This window comes from Pecten maximus, chromosome 15 (genome assembly GCF_902652985.1).
Source record: "Pecten maximus chromosome 15, xPecMax1.1, whole genome shotgun sequence".
NCBI classification, from domain to species: Eukaryota; Metazoa; Mollusca; class Bivalvia; order Pectinida; family Pectinidae; genus Pecten; species Pecten maximus.
Genome location: NC_047029.1, coordinates 11,351,432 through 11,369,743, shown reverse-complemented (window position 1 = coordinate 11,369,743; position 18,312 = coordinate 11,351,432). Strand labels below are relative to the sequence as shown.

Genomic DNA, 18,312 nt, shown 5'->3' with positions numbered 1-18,312 from the left:
TGTAATATCTTTTTTTTTACGTTATTGAGCAATAACACAAAAAAACTGGGGTGTACGAATGCCCACGGCATTCCGGCAAGGCGAACAATTACTGTTGGCTCAGTCCTGTTTCACCACACTCTTCCCCGTTCTAAAGTCCCTCCTACTCCGTTAAAGGTATAAATAATAGGAACATCAGTCTCCCGTCTGGGAACACGTCCAAGAGGCTGAGTATCATATATATAATACATATTTACAGTCCAGGTCTCTGCTCATCAGTGGTAACGGCTTGAGACCTGAATGGATCCCCTGGTGACAAGTTGGAGAATCTACTTCCTACAACCCGTACAGGGCTGTAGCGTTGCTGGTTGCAAGCTCCAGGATTTCCGGGGTCCTAGCATCCAGGTGGGCGGCTAAAATGACGGCTGTCTCTCCGATGTAAGCTGGAGTGCTTATTCTGGTCTTAGCGGGTGGGAAGTACGGAGAGTCAGTATCCAGGAGTAACCGGTCCCTAGGGATCGCTCGGAGACCTTCAATCTGGGGGTCGTCGAACCGTCTGACTGCGGCTGTGACTCCAAAATACGTTTTCGGAAACCTACGGAGCCATGCACGCACGACGTCCTCTTCCCCCATGAAGCAATGGAGATGGATCCCCTGCTCCTTGGAACATGCATCCTCCACCATGACTAGAGCAGACCTGTAGACATCCGTGCCGTAGCCGTCCTCCTTTACTCCCCTCAAGTGCAGAACCAGAGGCTGCGCTGGTCTCGCCATCCTGAGTAGTTTGGCGAAAACCTCCCCTTGGCGTCTCCACTTGACGACAGGAATGGTACGGTCTAGTCCGCACTCTCCTAAGGCCACAACCTTTGGATGCTCCAGTAGTCGCTGGAGGCAGATCTTCCGGTCGACTGTGAGTGTCTCAAAATGCTTTGGATGGACACCCACAGCCACTCTCCAGGGCCCCTGCAGCGTGAAATCCACAGGTGGATAGGTGCTGGGCTCACTGTAGACAATGACACCTCCAACCACGTCCACTGGCAATCCCGATCGCTCGATCACACCATCAGAATAGCTGTATTCCAGCAGGTCCTCGACGGTGTGACCGCTACTATTTCCCCAGATCTGGCGGCTTGTCCTGTCGAGATGAAAGTGGCTGTCAATCACTCGGAGTCCTGAGAGGCGCGAGGGCTCTTCCTCGTCCGAGCTGACTTGGTCCACAACGACGTACTCCTCCAGTCCGGGTAGCTCTTCCTCGTCTCTGGGGTTGGTGTTGAAACCTCGGTGACGCTAGTTTCAACCACTTGAGTTGGTGGCAGCTCCACTGTGGTCCGGGCCATCCTGTAACTGTAAAAGTCCAGTCTCTGGGCTGAGGTACAGGACTCCAGAATGGTCAGAAGGCATCTCCAGAATAGCAGAACTGCTGGGGAGTTGACGGGGTGAAGGGAGAACTTCTCCTGTCTCTGGATTCCCAGCACTCCACATGCTTGTCTGAAGACGTCATCATGGCATGGATCTAGGACGCTCCCTACCGGAATCATCCTAGATGTGTTGACCTTGTCCACAGCTGTTTGTAGAATTGCCTTTCTCCCATAGGCTCTCCTAACTAGCCACTTCAATGCCTCTACCTAGCCAGGAACGTTGGAACAGACGTCGGCAAAAACGGCAGGCAGATGTTTGGCCACTGCATGTCGCTTAGTCCGCTTGTCCTTCGAATCACAACCAGATAGAGGACAGAAGATAGGCACAGTCTTTGGCTGCAGGGCTGGTTTTGATGACGGTGATGGCGACGGTGAGGGTGCACGCACTGGGCTCACAGGTCTGGTCACCTTCTTCGGGGGTTGCTCCCTGGCGGTCAAAACCAAAGGCCTCTTGGTTCCAGCAACGCCCATATCACTCTCGTGATACGGACGACAAGGCTGGGTCTCGCTGGCTGAAGGGATAGGTGCTGGCGACAACGGTGCTAATGTGTCCATGGCCTCCTCCTGGTGTCCCTAGGAAACAACAGGTGTAGATACTGGAACACCAGACGTAAGGTCCAAGTCATCATTGTCATTGGCTGTCGCCATTGGCTCTCTACCACTGGCGTTGCCACGGAACACCGACAGTGACGGGTCAGTTTTAAGACGGATGTCTTTGCACATCTCCGGTGCCGGCTCCTGGGTCGTAGCAGCGGCTTTCCTTCTGGGTCTGGATAGACGACTTCCATCCACGGACGGCAGGTGCTGTTCGATCCACTCGTCTGGCAGATCGTAGCTGCAGTTGGTCCTCGTCTCGTGGATCCATCGTCTATCGGTCCGTCTCTGGGCCAGATCATACTGGAGGCAAACCACTTCCTTCAAATCAGGGGCGGCTAGAGACACTACAGATGTATAAAATGCTGTAGGCTCCAGCAACGTCCCCTCCTGTGTCACTCGACGGACACACTGCAGGATTGTCTCCTCCTCGCGACGAAGATCCTTGACAGTCTGTCGGGGGATCTTTTGAGGGCCTCGCATCCCCGCTGACGATCTGGACGTCCGGGTTTTTGACCTGGGATGGCCCTGCTTCCGGGATCTCTTTTGGTTTGGATTGTCAGACATCTCTGAGGAAAGAAGAACACACTAATTATTCCCTGGCAAACACTCAGGACAGAGATAAACATCAATTAACTCTGCATGTTCCATGGTTACACCCACACATGACCCATGATACCATTCCCTACATTCCTCGCACTGTATCATGAGTTCACCGTTGTCAGGGCCACGACATACACAGAATATACTCTTGTCAGCTGTGACAACAGCAGGCTGACCCTGAACACTGTTGCTAACGTGATGTTTGCGCTGTTTTAGTAACAAGGCAGGTAGATCTCTATCTTTGCAAAGCTTGAGACGATCATGGTTAATCGTTACAAGTTTCTTCCTGAGCATTACCTCGTAGACGTAATCAGTGAGTTTACGTACCACTAATGCGGGTCCTTTCCAGGTTGAGGACAGTTTACTGCATCTTCCCTTGACTGTAGCTGTATCTAGAATATATACAGCATCACCCATTGAGTATGATCTAGTATACGCTTTAAGGTCATAGTCACGCTTGTTGATAGCTTGACTCGTGACCAGCTTACTACGAGCGAGTTCATGAGCGCGCTGTATCTCTGTAGCTAGAGTCGAGACATACAACTCATAATCCTCAGAATCTTCATCAGGATGAGGACCTGGGAACACAAGTTCAACTGGTGTGTTTACTTCCCTCCCCAACATTAACATACTAGGTGTGAACCCAGTACTACGATTTACAGCCGATCTGATAGCCCCCGCTATATGCGGTAGGAACTCGTCCCACTGGCTATTGACTTGTGAAACACCGTACTGCGTCCATTACCGTGCGGTTAAATCGCTCAACCTGTCCGTTGGCTGATGGCCTAAATGGTGTTGTCCGAGCCTTGTGTATCTGGAGCTTTTCACAAAGCTGTTTGAACAGGTGACTCTCAAAGTTTGTCCCTCGGTCTGTGAATATCTGGAGGGGGTACCCAAACCTTGAGAAAAACTGATTGACAGCAGCCCTTGCTGTGTCCTCCGCAGACTGATTCGGAAGTGGGATGCATTCTACCCATTTGGTAAGCTGGTCCACTATCATTAGGATATAAGCGTTGTTGCTACGCTTAACAGGAAACGGCCCCATGAAATCCAAATGAACGCGTTCCATGGGCGCGCTGGCATGATAGGATGTTAATTTAGCCCTTGCCTTCCTGCTCGGCTTCTTGTTGCGATTGCACGTTGGACATGGAGCAACGTAGTTTCTGACATCCCTTGATAAGTTGTACCAGTAGAACTTGGTTTTACATCTTCCGATTGTCCTCTCCTGACCTTGATGTCCGGCGGACAGCAAGTCATGTGTAAGAGCCAAAATCTCCTTCCTCAGATTTTCGGGGACAACCAAGAGTTTGCTAGTTAGGCAGCTTGCATTCCGCTTCCATAAAACACCATCGTCACAAGGGCAAACAGTTTCCCTGTTAATCCAATAATGTTTTATCTCTGGGCTGCTTAACATCAAAGCATCTTCGGCGGGAGTCTGACGTGATCTAAGCCAAGAACGTCAAATGCTTAGCTTAGGGTCCTCCTGCTGAGCTTTAATAATATCTGCCCAAGTATACCCCAGCACCCAGGTGAGTTTGTCGACGTCCTGAGTAACCGTTCTAACTGCTGGTGACGGATTTGCTAGCGGCACGGCATCGTCAACGGAGTCAATAAAATGGCTCCACTCACGGTGCCTCTTTGTGCAGTAATCACATCCACCACACGGCAGCTGTTCCGGCAAGACGCTATGTCTGTATTCCTGGCAGATGTAGTCTCGGACATTCGCGAGAGGGCGTCAGCGTTGACATGCTTACCTCCGGATCGGTGATGAATCTCCATCCAGTACTGACTTAACTCTTCCAACCAGCGTGCCAGTTGGCCGTTAGGATTCTTATAAAGTTCATCAACCACTGAAGGCTACTGTGGTCAGTCCTGACTTCAAAATGGCGCCCCAACAAATAGTGACGGAAATGTCGCGAAAAACGAATAACCGCGAGGAGCTCCTTCCTGGTGGTGCAGTATTTGCGCTGCTCTGGAGTAAACGCAAAGCTACAATAGGAAATGTATCTCTCCTCCCCGTCCTGTACTTGTAACAACTCGGCCCCGATAGCGAAGTCAGATGCGTCATAGTCCAAGATAAACTTACCCTCCGGCGTCGGTATTGTCAGCACAGGGGCGCTACATAAAGCTTGTTTGAGCTTATCGAAGGCATCCTGTTGTTCTGACTCCCAATGAAATTTATTCTTCCCGGTCAGGGCGTACAGCGGTACGGACAGTTCAGCAAAGTCTTTGATAAAACTCCTGTGGTAGTTGGCAAACCCGCAGAAACGCTCGACGTCCTTTGTACCCTCAGGAGTCTGCCACTTGCGCATGGTCTCGATCGATCCCTTGCTGATCTCCATCCCTTAGCGCCCTACAACCCTACCGAGATACTCGACCTCTGTTTGGAATAGGTCACATTTCTTAGCCTTGAGTTTGATGCCGTATTCACGAAACCGTTCGAACACCTGGGCAAGGTTGTCCATATGATCCGTGAAATCATTACCGTGGACTAACACATCATCAAGAAAAGCGAGTACTATCTTCCAGTGCAGCCCTCTCAATATCAAACTCATGACTCTCGAGGACGTGCTAGGTGCGTTGGTCAAACCAAAGGGCATCCGCTTAAACTGATACGAACCGTATTTGGTGGTGAATGCTGTCTTACATCTATCTGCGTCCTTGACCTTAATCTGCCAGTAGCCCCATGTGGCGTCCAGTTTTGAAAACCACATGTTCCCTGACAGAGTGTCAATACATTCTTCCACTAACGGCAATGGAAATACATCCTTCTTGGTAACATTGTTGAGAGCCCTGTAGTCAATGCACCATCTCACACTCCCGTCACGCTTTCGTACCAACACTGGAGATGACGCCCACTCCGACATTGAGGGTTCAATGACATCAGCTCTGAGCATTTTCTCCAAGTGCTTCTTTTCCTCCCCAACAAAACAGCTTGGCGTTCTGCGGAAACGCTGTTTAATTGGGCGAGCATCGCCTGTGTCAATGGCGTGCTCTATGGCCCGAAAATTCCCGATATCAAATTCGCTCGCAGAAAAAAGCATCGGCATAAGTAACTGACAGCTGTTTTAACTCTGCGCGTTGCTTCTCATCAAGCTCTGTACAGGACCGATGATACAAGTCCTGTAAATGTTCTGGAACTGTCCGTGGCTTCTGATGTAGAGAGGTGACGGATACTAAATGTGGTACCCATTTCCGGTGACCCCTCGGGAACAATCTCATCTACTTCATATGCGACACCAACCCGCCGATTTCTGAACAAGGTAACCTTTTTGTCGGACGGGTTGATAAATGACATCGTTGGACCTTGGTACTGTCGAAGCATACACGGCACGCAAGCACTTCCTTAATATCTGGCTGTATGAAGTAGCTTTTCTCCTCAAGGGGTTGCTCGGCGACACACTGTAAACGAAGAACAGATCTCGCTGGCACAGTGACCCGACGAGCTATTCTGATCCTGATAGCCGAGACAGCGTCAACGGAGGCCTCCAGTTTCGTTTTGAAGGGCACTGTTTTGTCCTGAATATGAAAAGTATTCTCTTTCATATCCACCGTAGCCTTATGCTTGGCCATAAAGTCCAACCCAATCGGTGCAACATACAGATTTTCTTGGAAGTTAAGGCCATCAAGCTCTAACCGGGCTAAGTCCAACAAGCATTCCTTCATCTCCATCTCCCTACCGGCACCTCGCAAAGTAAATTCCTCAATGACTACAGGTGGGTCTTGTAAACCTTGATAAACCTTGTCGGAAATCAATGTAACCTCCGACGCAGTATCAATTATAGCATTAACTTTCTTACCATGGACTAATACCGGTATAACGATCATAGATGGAGACTTTAACTATCGTATGACTAGAGGTCTCGGCGTGTTTTGTAGGCCATCTTCAACTTGGATCAGACCTTGGCCTTCTAGGCTGATCCCTCCCCGTTTAAATCTTGGGAGAAGGACACATGCTATTGTCGCTTTTCTTTTTTGGACAATCCCGGACCATGTGCCCGGCACCGTCACAATAAAAGCATCGGCCGTTATTCGGAAGTGGCGAAGGTGACCGTGACCTTGGTTGACCAGCAGACCTGGGCTCCGATTTTTTAGACTCCAGGTGGCGCAGTAATGAGCGAATATCAGCTTGGACACTTTCCATCCGTTCGTCCAGGCTGTCTATCCGTTTGTCGACATTCAAGTCTCTCTTTGGCTTACCCAACTGGAAGGAACGTCGACTCTGGCGCGCTTTGGGTGCCGACTCTGGTTCACCATCACTGCTCGAGTCAGTGTCACGGGACACCAAAACTTCGCGAACTTCGCGTTTGACACTTGATTTGTCAAAGATCGTTTGATGATTGAACTTAAAACTTTTTATGTTGTCCAACACCAACTGGACCGAATCACAACTCAAGTTTGCAGCGTATTGTCCGGCCTCTTTATCAATGCAGCCGTGACAGATCCTTTTCATAGCCTGTCGCTGCATAAACTCCTCGGGAAGATCACGGTACGCTCGTATTGCCAACTGCATCACCCTGTCTGCCCAATCCTCAATAGTACCCCGACTTTCTGACTGGAAGTTGCTAGCTGGTCTTGTGCTGTGTCTGGTAACAGCATACCACCAAAACGCTTTTCCAGCTTTTGAAGCAAATCGTGGAAACCTATCCCATCATGCCTCTGGACCGTGTTGGCGTAGTAGTCACTAGCCTTTCCTTCCAAACTCCTCATTTCGTTGACAGTCCAGTTTTTTACTTCAGCATATCTCATGAATTTGTGCTTGAAGCCCACCCAGTTGTCCTTTCCATTAAGCTTCAACCCCTTGGGTGGGGTGTCATTTCGTCGGTCGTTGCCTGCCGGTGGTTGCCGTTGCCTAAGTTGCAGTGGGGGCTGACCTTGAGGTGGCACTATTTGGCCTTGATGTGGCATCTGTGGCGGACCTTAACCATGGGGTGGCATCTGTGGCGGACCTTGACCCTGGGGTGGCATCATAGGTGGCACGTGACCTTGATGAGGCATCTGACCTTGGGCTGGCACCTGACCTTGGACTGGCATTGGATGTGGCACATGACATTGGACTGGCATCTGAGGTGGCACATGACCTTGAGGTGGCACATGACCTTGAAGTGGCATCTGGACTTGATCAGGTGTCTGACCTTGGGATGGCATGTGACCCTGAAGTGGCAGGTAACCAGGATGTGGCATGTTAGGGTAACCAGGTGGTGGCGGTATGGGGTAATAGGGATACTGTGGGTATCCATACTGCTGGCCGTGGTAGTTCCCATAAGGAAACATGGGCTGATAACCCTGGGGGTACCCTGGTGGTGTCTGTGGCATATATGGTGACGGTATTCCACCATACATGCCATTAGGCATACCATAGTGATTTGAGGGGTACACACCAGATAGGGTTTGACTATATTGCCCTGGTGACATATATCCCGGAGTCTGACCATGATTGCTGGGATAACCTGACATAGCTGTTGGTGTCATAACGGTGGACATAGACATAACAGGATGACTCGCAGGTGTGAATGTACTCAATGCTACTGCAGGAGACAGCGTATCTGTAGGTGAAAATACCTGGGTCCTAGGAGTTTGTGGCAAGGTAGGCAGTTGGTACTGACCCGGTAGCTGAGCTCCAGGTGCCCTAGATTTAGGTTTAACACCTGGATCCATGCTGGGTGGCTCCTGTTTGGCATGACCTCTGGCCTTTACATCCTGATTCTTGTTATCTACAAGACTTCCTTCGTTGGCCAACATTTTGGACATACCATCCTTTGTGTCCTCCGTGAGTGAAGGCTGACTGTCCAAACTCTTATCGAGCTGAAATTTGTTGTCCTCACCCCCCATATTTGAAAAATCAAATTCTGGATTTGGCTCAAAGTCAACAAATTCCATTAACTCATGGGCCGTTACATGTCTTATAGACTCAAAAGTTTCCTCTGTAATATTTCCCCCTTTCATCCTAGCCTCTATTATTGATGAAGCTGTCCTGTCTCCTACCCCACTTAAAGTTTTAAGCTCCTTTGCTGTTGCAAAGTTTACTTTACTAGAGTACTAGTATTGTCCATAGTGTAAGCAGTGGCCATGACAACAGTTAACTATCGTGTTATTCACAGGAAATTAAACAGTTTAGAACCAGGGAACTCACGAAAATATCAAGGCAACAATGAACAATACTCAACGACTCGTTGTTGTCGAGTAAGTAGGTATTATCAGCAAATATCCTACGACTATGTAACTTGTCAACAATTGACAATCACATACGCTGAAAAAAAATCACTGACAATTCTTAACATACAATTTATTCAATATGTAAATACTCAAGAACCTAATAACAGTGAAACTTCTTCGAAAATGCACATGCCAAGCAATGACAAATACAACGTCGAAAATTCACTGTCACTGTTACAATAATATGTGCAGACGACAAGTTCCACACACAGAAAAATACAACAAATTATATATAACGCCTGTCAAAATATTGAGTCTTGGATAATTATCACTGTTTAACAATAATAAAACAGTGAAATATTTATGAAACAATAATAAATGGCAGTATACTACATGTAAATTATCAGCGACACAAAAATTCAAAAATGGCGACGGCTTGCACGTGCTTTTCAAACTTTACAAAAATATGCCCAGTTCGAAAATTTGCCGACGACGCCAATATAGTGAAACCAAGTGTAGCGTCACCACATATAACATACATATACAATGATGGTCACTGACATATCACATAGTATGCTTACCAAGCAGCGCGGGCGCAGCACAAACAGCAATATAATATAACAATACAGGTAGAACTTCTAATTCCGATGTTGACAGGTCGGCGTAGATCTCAAGACTGGCTTGACTCGCGCGCTCTCACCGGAAGCTCGAAGACACCCGAGACTTCCCGAATGCCCACGGCATTCCGGCAAGGCGGACAATTACTGTTGGCTCAGGCCTGTTTCACCACAAACCAATTATTTGTGAGTTGTATATTATAAACAAAACAAAAAAAACGATGGGTCTTCTCCAATGGTAAAAAGCAAGTTGCTAGACATACGCGCCCGTTGTCTGTATAATGTGACCGGGTGGGGTGTGCTGCTGGGTGTGTTCGGCAGTATGCTTCAGTGAGGTAGCACTATAAATCGGCAAAAGTTCCGGCCTATCAAAAGGAGACTTAGCACGAAAATACCACAGCCTCCCAAAACAAACATACGCACTCACCACACGCATGCATGTCGCACGCACGGAAGCCCGTCCTTTTATGACCTTAGCTGTTAATAGGACGTTAAACAAAATAAACCAAACCAAACCAAATACGAGGCCATTGGCCTCTTGTTAAACAACACAAGATCGTAACCAACAATGTTATTGTATAATCTTTATGTTCCTCTCGCAAGAACGATCGTGCTTTCCATATGCTGTATGAATGACAAAACTGCAATATTTGGGAAAAAAAATCATATTCAACTCATTATCCGCTAAAAGGGTCTTAATTGGGCCGGTGTCTTTAAGCTCGGGTACCCATGAAGGTAGATGTTATTTCATAACTGTGTTAAAGTGCAGTCATACAGAGCTTATATAAAGTCAATCTCAATTTCAAAGGGTTGTTTGTGATACAATTTATTTGCAAATTCAGTTTCGCCTTAAGCAATAAATACACCTTACTCATACACCACACACACAGGAGAAGCCGCCCTTAAATGACCTTAGCTGTTGATAGGACTTTAAAAAATACAAAAACAAAAACAAAAAAAACTAAAACAATATGTCCGCTGATGATTGGGTATTGGCGGGCGTGTCTATAATGACCTTAGCTGTTGATAGGACGCTAAACAAATAAAACCAAACCGATATGATGTGATTTTTCTTTTTAATAATATATATATGTTAAAGGTTCTGATTGATACACTGTTGTTGATAGAAAACTAGTTTCTCCTTGTATAATAATTTAGGTATCAATGATATACCCTATACCAAGGTACTCTATATTGTTCTAATCTAATGTAAATTTTAAATACATGTTTAAGTTATAATGGCGGTTTATAATTGTGTGAATCACTCAAGAAAAGAAGCCGTTAGAGCGCCGACAAACTTTTGTGATACGTAGGGTCAGAATGGTCGGAGGGGAAAACTGTAGGTTTTACGGAAAACTGGAATGCTGGTTCTTATAACAAATAATCGTTACCGTAAAGTTAAGTATTTGAACATAATAAACCACTTATGTTGAGTACATGTATATAACTTGTCTTGCCTACATGATGCTGACCAGACTTTAAGGTAAATAATAGGACAAGTGTTATTTTTTGTGTTACGGTAACTTAACACGATGGTAGAAATATGTCACGATAAAAAAAGAAAAAAGTCCTTGAACTTATTTAAACAGTGTGTACTAGATGTTCAGTGTGGGGACAAAGAAATACGGGTTGAACAAATTATACCCGTCAGCATTTCTGTGCAAAAACCAGGTCATATGTAACGTGATGTTTAAATGGATTACTAAGTAAAGTTTGAAACGCGTATCGAAAATGTGCATACATACAGGTCGTCGCCTAACCCTACCAGTCTATCATATTATATATCATATCGTTATATTCGATACATTTTATTGAAAGTGTTTCTGTCAGTCAATAAAAGGCACAGCTGGCATGTATCGTTCCTCTGGTTGCTGAAAGCGAATGTTACAAATGAAAAATGCCGTACTTTGATATTCATCGTCACAGCTTGTATCATGTTATTGACCATCTCACTTTTGGCCTTTAGTTGAGCGTTCGCCCTTGTGAGGAAGGCTTTGGGTTCTGTCCCCTGGCCGAGACATACCACAGTCTTTAACAATGGTAGTTGCTACTTCTGCTTAGCGCTTAGCATTTTGGGAGTGAGACGACTGGTTCGCCCGTTGTCAGTATGGGTGTATCTCTGAACGCCAACATTTTGAATTTACCTGTAGGGCAGTTTGTTTTGATAGCGATTATAGTCTTTTCCCTAAAAGTAGTCTCAATGCCAACAGGTCATTTACCTGTAAAAATTACCAGTTGATACTACCTGTAGGTGAAATTAATGATTAATAATTAAATATCATGTATATATATGTATATCAAAAATATTTATTTTATTTGATATCTAGTTTCAAATTTAAAACGACAATACAATATTTTTTTGCTTGAAAATTATCTTTATGTTCAAAATTATGATTTTATTTTATCTTATTAAAGTCTTAAAAAATCATTTATGCTCATTTTTAAAATATATATACATTTGCATTTAGATAAATAAAATGGTTTAACTCTCTCGTTGCAACATTAATTTCCATATAGGCATATGGATAATTTGAATTAATTGAGACTAATTTCACTACTTTAGAAAGTTTGATGATAATATATACAGCTACATAAAAGTCTGCACAAACAGCAATATACCTGAAAATATAACTTCCCAAAACTTGAATGTTCCATTGTACAACCAGGTACACATTTAATAACTACTAATTAATACCTTGGTCGCATGTTATTGACTACCTCTCAATACAGGACTTGAAAATTTGACAAATTACAAAGAGTGATATTCATCTTCTATGTCACCAGAGCTGCAAACTCTACACAGGCGTTCACTTATATCGACGAATTTCAATATTCAGAGTATGCGCTGATAAACGTATTCTACTCAAAGCAATTATTGTACGTTTTGGTATATATTTATATAGATAACGTTGTAGTGATATATAATCTACTAAATAATGTAAACATATCTTGTCGTGCATTGTCAATAATACATTTTAATACTAAAAAAGTATCTCAATGCAGTTCTTAGTACTAAATAGCTTTAATCAATACTTAATTACATTATAATACTGGGTATACACAATTGGGAAGAAAACCCGATTAAGTTAATTTCTATTTTCTTTCCGTCAAAAATGCATTTCGTAAAAGGCCTCCATTTCCACCCGAGTCCAATACAATTGTTAAAAATAGTAAGCAAGGCTTGATTTACGAAATCTTCGTTGTAATATTGAGACTGTCAATGCCGTATGCCTTCAGAAGCTTTATAGCACTTTTAAATTCATCCGTAGATAGATATCACGGTCAAGCTCCAAAAACAGAGATCTAGAGTCCATATCAACATGTAAATCAGTATTCTGCTAGACATTATCAGAATGGGGTTTGTTCTTGCATTATAACGTGGATTGGTTTTCCGTAGGTGCTTCCTATATTGCCTTTGTTGAGAGGTACATGTACATGTATGTGTGTCCAGTCATTTTCAACTTTCTATATGCATATTTTGTAATGTAATGTAATATCATGTAAGTTTTTATTTCAGATATTCTTACTTTCTCTATGTCAGGCTTTTTATTATATATATTTAATCATTTCCATTTGAATATTAACATGCATTGTTCATTTATCGTATTAATATGTATTTTATGTGTACAATATTAATAAATAAGTATAGATTTCTTAGTGCTGAGATTGGTGAAATAAACTTTTCAAGTAATTAGTTAACAAAAACTATTCAGTGCTATGATGGAACTGTAAGTGGCATATATAAGTACATTTATGAACAAATGTTGTTATAACATAGATTTGTTGCTATTTTTTAAAACTATATATGTTCTATATTACTTAATTGCTCATTTTGTTGAATGCATACATGTGTGTTCTAAGAAAATGGGAAAAAAACAAATACAATTCTACTGTATGATTTGTAAAACACAGGTAAATCTCAAGTGACTGTACAGGTAAAAAAAAAGACAGCTTATATGAAGCAGTATATAATTACCCTCCCATTGTTTCCTGAAACAACACCTACCTATTGTTAAAAAAAATGTTGGCGTTCAGAGAACACCCCGTCAGTATATAATGTGGCCGGGTTGGGTGTCCTGCTGGGTGTCTTCGGCAGTATGCCTCAGTGAGGTAGCACTATAAATCGGCAATAGAACCGGCCCATCACAAGGAGACTTCACACAAACATACCACAGCCTCCCAAAACACACATACGCACTCACCACACGCATGCATATTGCACGCACGGGAGGCCGTCCTTAAATGACTGAGCTGTTCACCAAACCAATCAAAATAACCCAGCAAATTATGTAATTTTATCACATGAGGAATCAACAGTAAGGCATCATTTGAACACTAATCACAACCCAAGAAAACAAACAATAATTACAATTTTTTTATCCACACTTTCATCACAATCAGAACCACACCGACAATATATCATCAATATAACACCGTCGGTATAACATCAATATAACATGTCAGTATAACATCAATATAACACCGGCAATATAACATCAATATAACACCGGCAGTATAACATCAATATAACACCGGCGGTATAACATCAATATAACACCGGCAGTATTACATCAATATAACACCGGAAGTATACCATCAATATAACACCGGCAGTATAACATCAATATAACACCGGAAGTATACCATCAATATAACACCGGCTGTATAACATCAATATAACACCGGCAGTATAACATCAATGTAACACCGGCAGTATAACATCAATATAACACCGACAGTATAACATAAATATAACACCGGCAGTATAACATCAATATAACACCGGCAGTATAACATCAATATAACACCGGCAGTATAACGTCAATATAACACCGGCTGTATAACATCAATATAACACCGGAAGTATACCATCAATATAACACCGGAAGTATAACATCAATATAACACCGGCGGTATAACATCAATATAACACCGGCAGTATAACATCAATATAACACCGGCAGTATAACATCAATATAACACCGGCGGTATAACATCAATATAACACCGGCGGTATATCTTCAATATAACACCGGCAGTATAACATCAATATAACACCGGCGGTATATCATCAATATAACACCGGCGGTATAACATCAATATAACACCGGCGGTATAACATCAATATAACACCGGCGGTATATCATCAATATAACACCGGCAGTATAACATCAATATAACACCGGAAGTATAACATCAATATAACACCGGCTGTATAACATCAATATAACGCCGGCGGTATAATATCAATATAACACCGACAGTATAACATCTATATAACACCGGCGGTATAACACCAATATAACACCGGCAGTATAACATCAATATAACACCGGCGGTATATCATCAATATAACACCGGCAATATAACATCAATATAACACCGACAGTATAACATCAATATAACACCGGAAGTATAACATCAATATAACACCGGAAGTATAACATCAATATAACACCGGCAGTATAACATCAATATAACACCGGAAGTATAGCATCAATATAACACCGGCAGTATAACATCAATATAACACCGGCAGTATAACATCAATATAACACCGGCAGTATAACATCAATATAACACCGGCGGTATAACATCAATATAACATGTCAGAATAACATCCATATAACACCGGCAGTATAACATCAATATAACACCGGAAGTATAACATCAATATAACACCGGCAGTATAACGTCAATATAACACCGGCTGTATAACATCAATATAACACCGGAAGTATACCATCAATATAACACCGGAAGTATAACATCAATATAACACCGGCGGTATAACATCAATATAACACCGGCAGTATAACATCAATATAACACCGGCAGTATAACATCAATATAACACCGGCGGTATAACATCAATATAACACCGGCGGTATATCTTCAATATAACACCGGCAGTATAACATCAATATAACACCGGCGGTATATCATCAATATAACACCGGCGGTATAACATCAATATAACACCGGCGGTATAACATCAATATAACACCGGCGGTATATCATCAATATAACACCGGCAGTATAACATCAATATAACACCGGAAGTATAACATCAATATAACACCGGCAGTATAACATAAATATAACACCGGCAGTATAACATCAATATAACACCGGCTGTATAACATCAATATAACGCCGGCGGTATAATATCAATATAACACCGACAGTATAACATCTATATAACACCGGCGGTATAACACCAATATAACACCGGCAGTATAACATCAATATAACACCGGCGGTATATCATCAATATAACACCGGCAATATAACATCAATATAACACCGACAGTATAACATCAATATAACACCGGAAGTATAACATCAATATAACACCGGAAGTATAACATCAATATAACACCGGCAGTATAACATCAATATAACACCGGAAGTATAGCATCAATATAACACCGGCAGTATAACATCAATATAACACCGGCAGTATAACATCAATATAACACCGGCAGTATAACATCAATATAACACCGGCGGTATAACATCAATATAACATGTCAGAATAACATCCATATAACACCGGCAGTATAACATCAATATAACACCGGCAGTATAACATCAATATAACACCGGCAGTATAACATCAATATAACACCGGAAGTATAGCATCAATATAACACCGGCAGTATAACATCAATATAACACCGGCAGTATAACATCAAAATAACACCGGCAGTATAACATCAATATAACACCGGCGGTATAATATCAATATAACACCGACAGTATTACATCAATATAACACCGGCGGTATATCATCAATATAACACCGGCAGTATAACATCAATATAACACCGGCGGTATATCATCAATATAACACCGGCGGTATAACATCAATATAACACCGACAGTATAACATCTATATAACACCGGCGGTATAACATCAACATAACACCGGCAGTATAACATCAACATAACACCGGCAGTATAACATCAACATAACACCGGCAGTATAATTTCAATGTAACACCGGCAGTATAACATCAATATAACACTGGCAGTATAACATCAATATAACACCGGAAGTATAACATCAATATAACATAAAAGTTATTTTTATGTAATAACTAGCGAAACATAATGCAAATCGGCTGATCAGGCCATACAACGATTAATTAGAACATTATATGCAATTTATATCAAAAGTAACATGGTATGTTACAAGTAGATAGCATTAGTAGACAATAGACAATAGGAATAACACATATTTAAAGTAATATCAAAATAAAGTTCTACAAAAGGCTTCCATGTATTCCAGTCATTATTGAAGTTGCATTTTAGTAATTTCATATCGACTGTTATCTATGTATTTTTGGACTTTGACTTATCTTTAATAATGTTGATCAATGCAAAGAATTTGTAAGGCATCTAGTTTTGTATATATAGGTTTAATATTGGTTAATATTTCACTATCAACACAGATACAACCAATACATAAAAAAACACACTTAATTGCTTATAACTAGCCATGGTATTACAAAAAGTTTGTATTCATTCTACAATTAGGAACAAAAAAGAAAAGAAAGATCATCAAGAGAATAAAATGTTAAATCAATGTTAAAAACACTTTTAGCTTTAGCGAGTGTCTTTTGTAACTTTTAAAACTTGCGAGCGTGAAATAAATTCCATATCCAAAAACTACGAGTCGTGTGCGACGTGTTTCTACCACAATATTATCAAAGGGAAATGTGGCCAAGTCTTATTTCGCGTATGCACATAGGATGAACAGGTGACGGCCTGAACCCGGTGATGTGACGTCATTCGATTATTGATGACGTCAATAACAATTGCAACTCGGTAAAGTTTCGAATTCTTGACCAATCGAAATACCGGAAGTCATATTCCACTAGTGGAATATTATAAGACTCTTTCATATGTGTATATGTAGGATAGGGAAATTCCACCCGAGGGGTCACAAAATGTGGTGAAACCCGAGGCTTGCCGAGGGTTTTACCACATTTTGTGATCCCGAGGGTGGAATATCCCTATCCTACATACACACATAATGAAAGAGTCTTTTTCTCTCATATCATTACCGAATTTCTGGCGAAAGTGTCTCTCAGCCATCCATTTTCTTCAATTTTTTAATTTCTTTATTTGACTTTTTTACTAAAAATACTTGTGATACTCTGAAAGATCATACCCTATTTTGGCAAACATAGTTTGCACACAAATTTCATTCATTTTGTGGTTAAGTGATGAACGAATGAACAGTTCGCCGATAAAAATTACCGTAACTTAACCGACTTTTACGTGGCCGTGATCAAATTGTCAACATCCGAGAAAAAGAAGTTCTATCAACAATACTGAAAGCCAACGCTGAAATGAGTTTTCCAACTTTACATATAATTTGATTTGCACCTCGACATATTAAATCATTTCACAGAACACACTGTACTTTTAAATGTCAAGTCAATTTTTTTTTAATAAAATACTACGTCACTGCATGACGTCACGACTGTCATTGGAATTCCATTCATAGTTCAAGGATATTGAGAGTGATGTCGATCTCGATCGCCAGGACGCGGCGATGTTTCGTGGCTGGTAATTTTAAATTCACTGTGATTTTGGCAACTTCGTGTGTGAACCAGCGAACAGTGACTCTATACGAGTATTCGATCTTTTCTGTGACATAGGATTATATGTGTTTAACCGGTTGTCTTGATGGAATGACGAAGGTAGGTCAGTCGATAACGATGATCATATTGAAAGGCTAGGATGACAGTTAGTTTTCATGGTTACTCTACACAAATATAGACTCTGAGTTACAATTAAAATACACATTTTTATATGAACATCGAGGGGTGTCATTTTTACCGAATGTTCGTTCATTTATTTTAAGAGCCAACTTCCAAATACACAGGTTACTGAGTAGGCCTAACAGTTACTGACAGTACAGTAGAGTAAAC

General features: G+C 42.1%; 2 protein-coding genes across 2 annotated transcripts; both read right to left on the bottom strand.

The window, feature by feature from the left end:
- Positions 1-315: 315 nt before the first annotated feature.
- On the bottom strand, positions 316-1,461 carry LOC117343255 (uncharacterized metal-dependent hydrolase YabD-like). Its single transcript, XM_033905598.1, has 2 exons — positions 1,325-1,461; positions 316-1,237 (listed from the first exon to the last, which is right to left on the bottom strand). Exons 1-2 carry the CDS (start codon positions 1,459-1,461, stop codon positions 316-318), a joined length of 1,059 nt encoding a protein of 352 aa, XP_033761489.1.
- A 6,053-nt stretch (positions 1,462-7,514) lies between these two features.
- Positions 7,515-8,540, bottom strand: LOC117344177 (glutenin, high molecular weight subunit DX5-like). The gene has a single exon (XM_033906833.1). The coding sequence runs from the start codon at positions 8,538-8,540 to the stop codon at positions 7,515-7,517; it is 1,026 nt and encodes a 341-aa protein (XP_033762724.1).
- Positions 8,541-18,312: the final 9,772 nt, after the last annotated feature.

What these genes read in the sequence shown, in the direction of transcription:
- LOC117344177 (XM_033906833.1), bottom strand. Translation starts at nt 8,540, where the DNA reads ATGAAAGGGGGAAATATTACAGAGGAAACTTTTGAGTCTATAAGACAT.
- LOC117343255 (XM_033905598.1), bottom strand. Translation starts at nt 1,461, where the DNA reads ATGTGGAGTGCTGGGAATCCAGAGACAGGAGAAGTTCTCCCTTCACCC. An exon ending in CCAGAGACTGGACTTTTACA is followed by an intron (nt 1,238 to 1,324) that starts GTTACAGGATGG and finishes CACCAACCCCAG; the next exon opens with AGACGAGGAAGAGCTACCCG.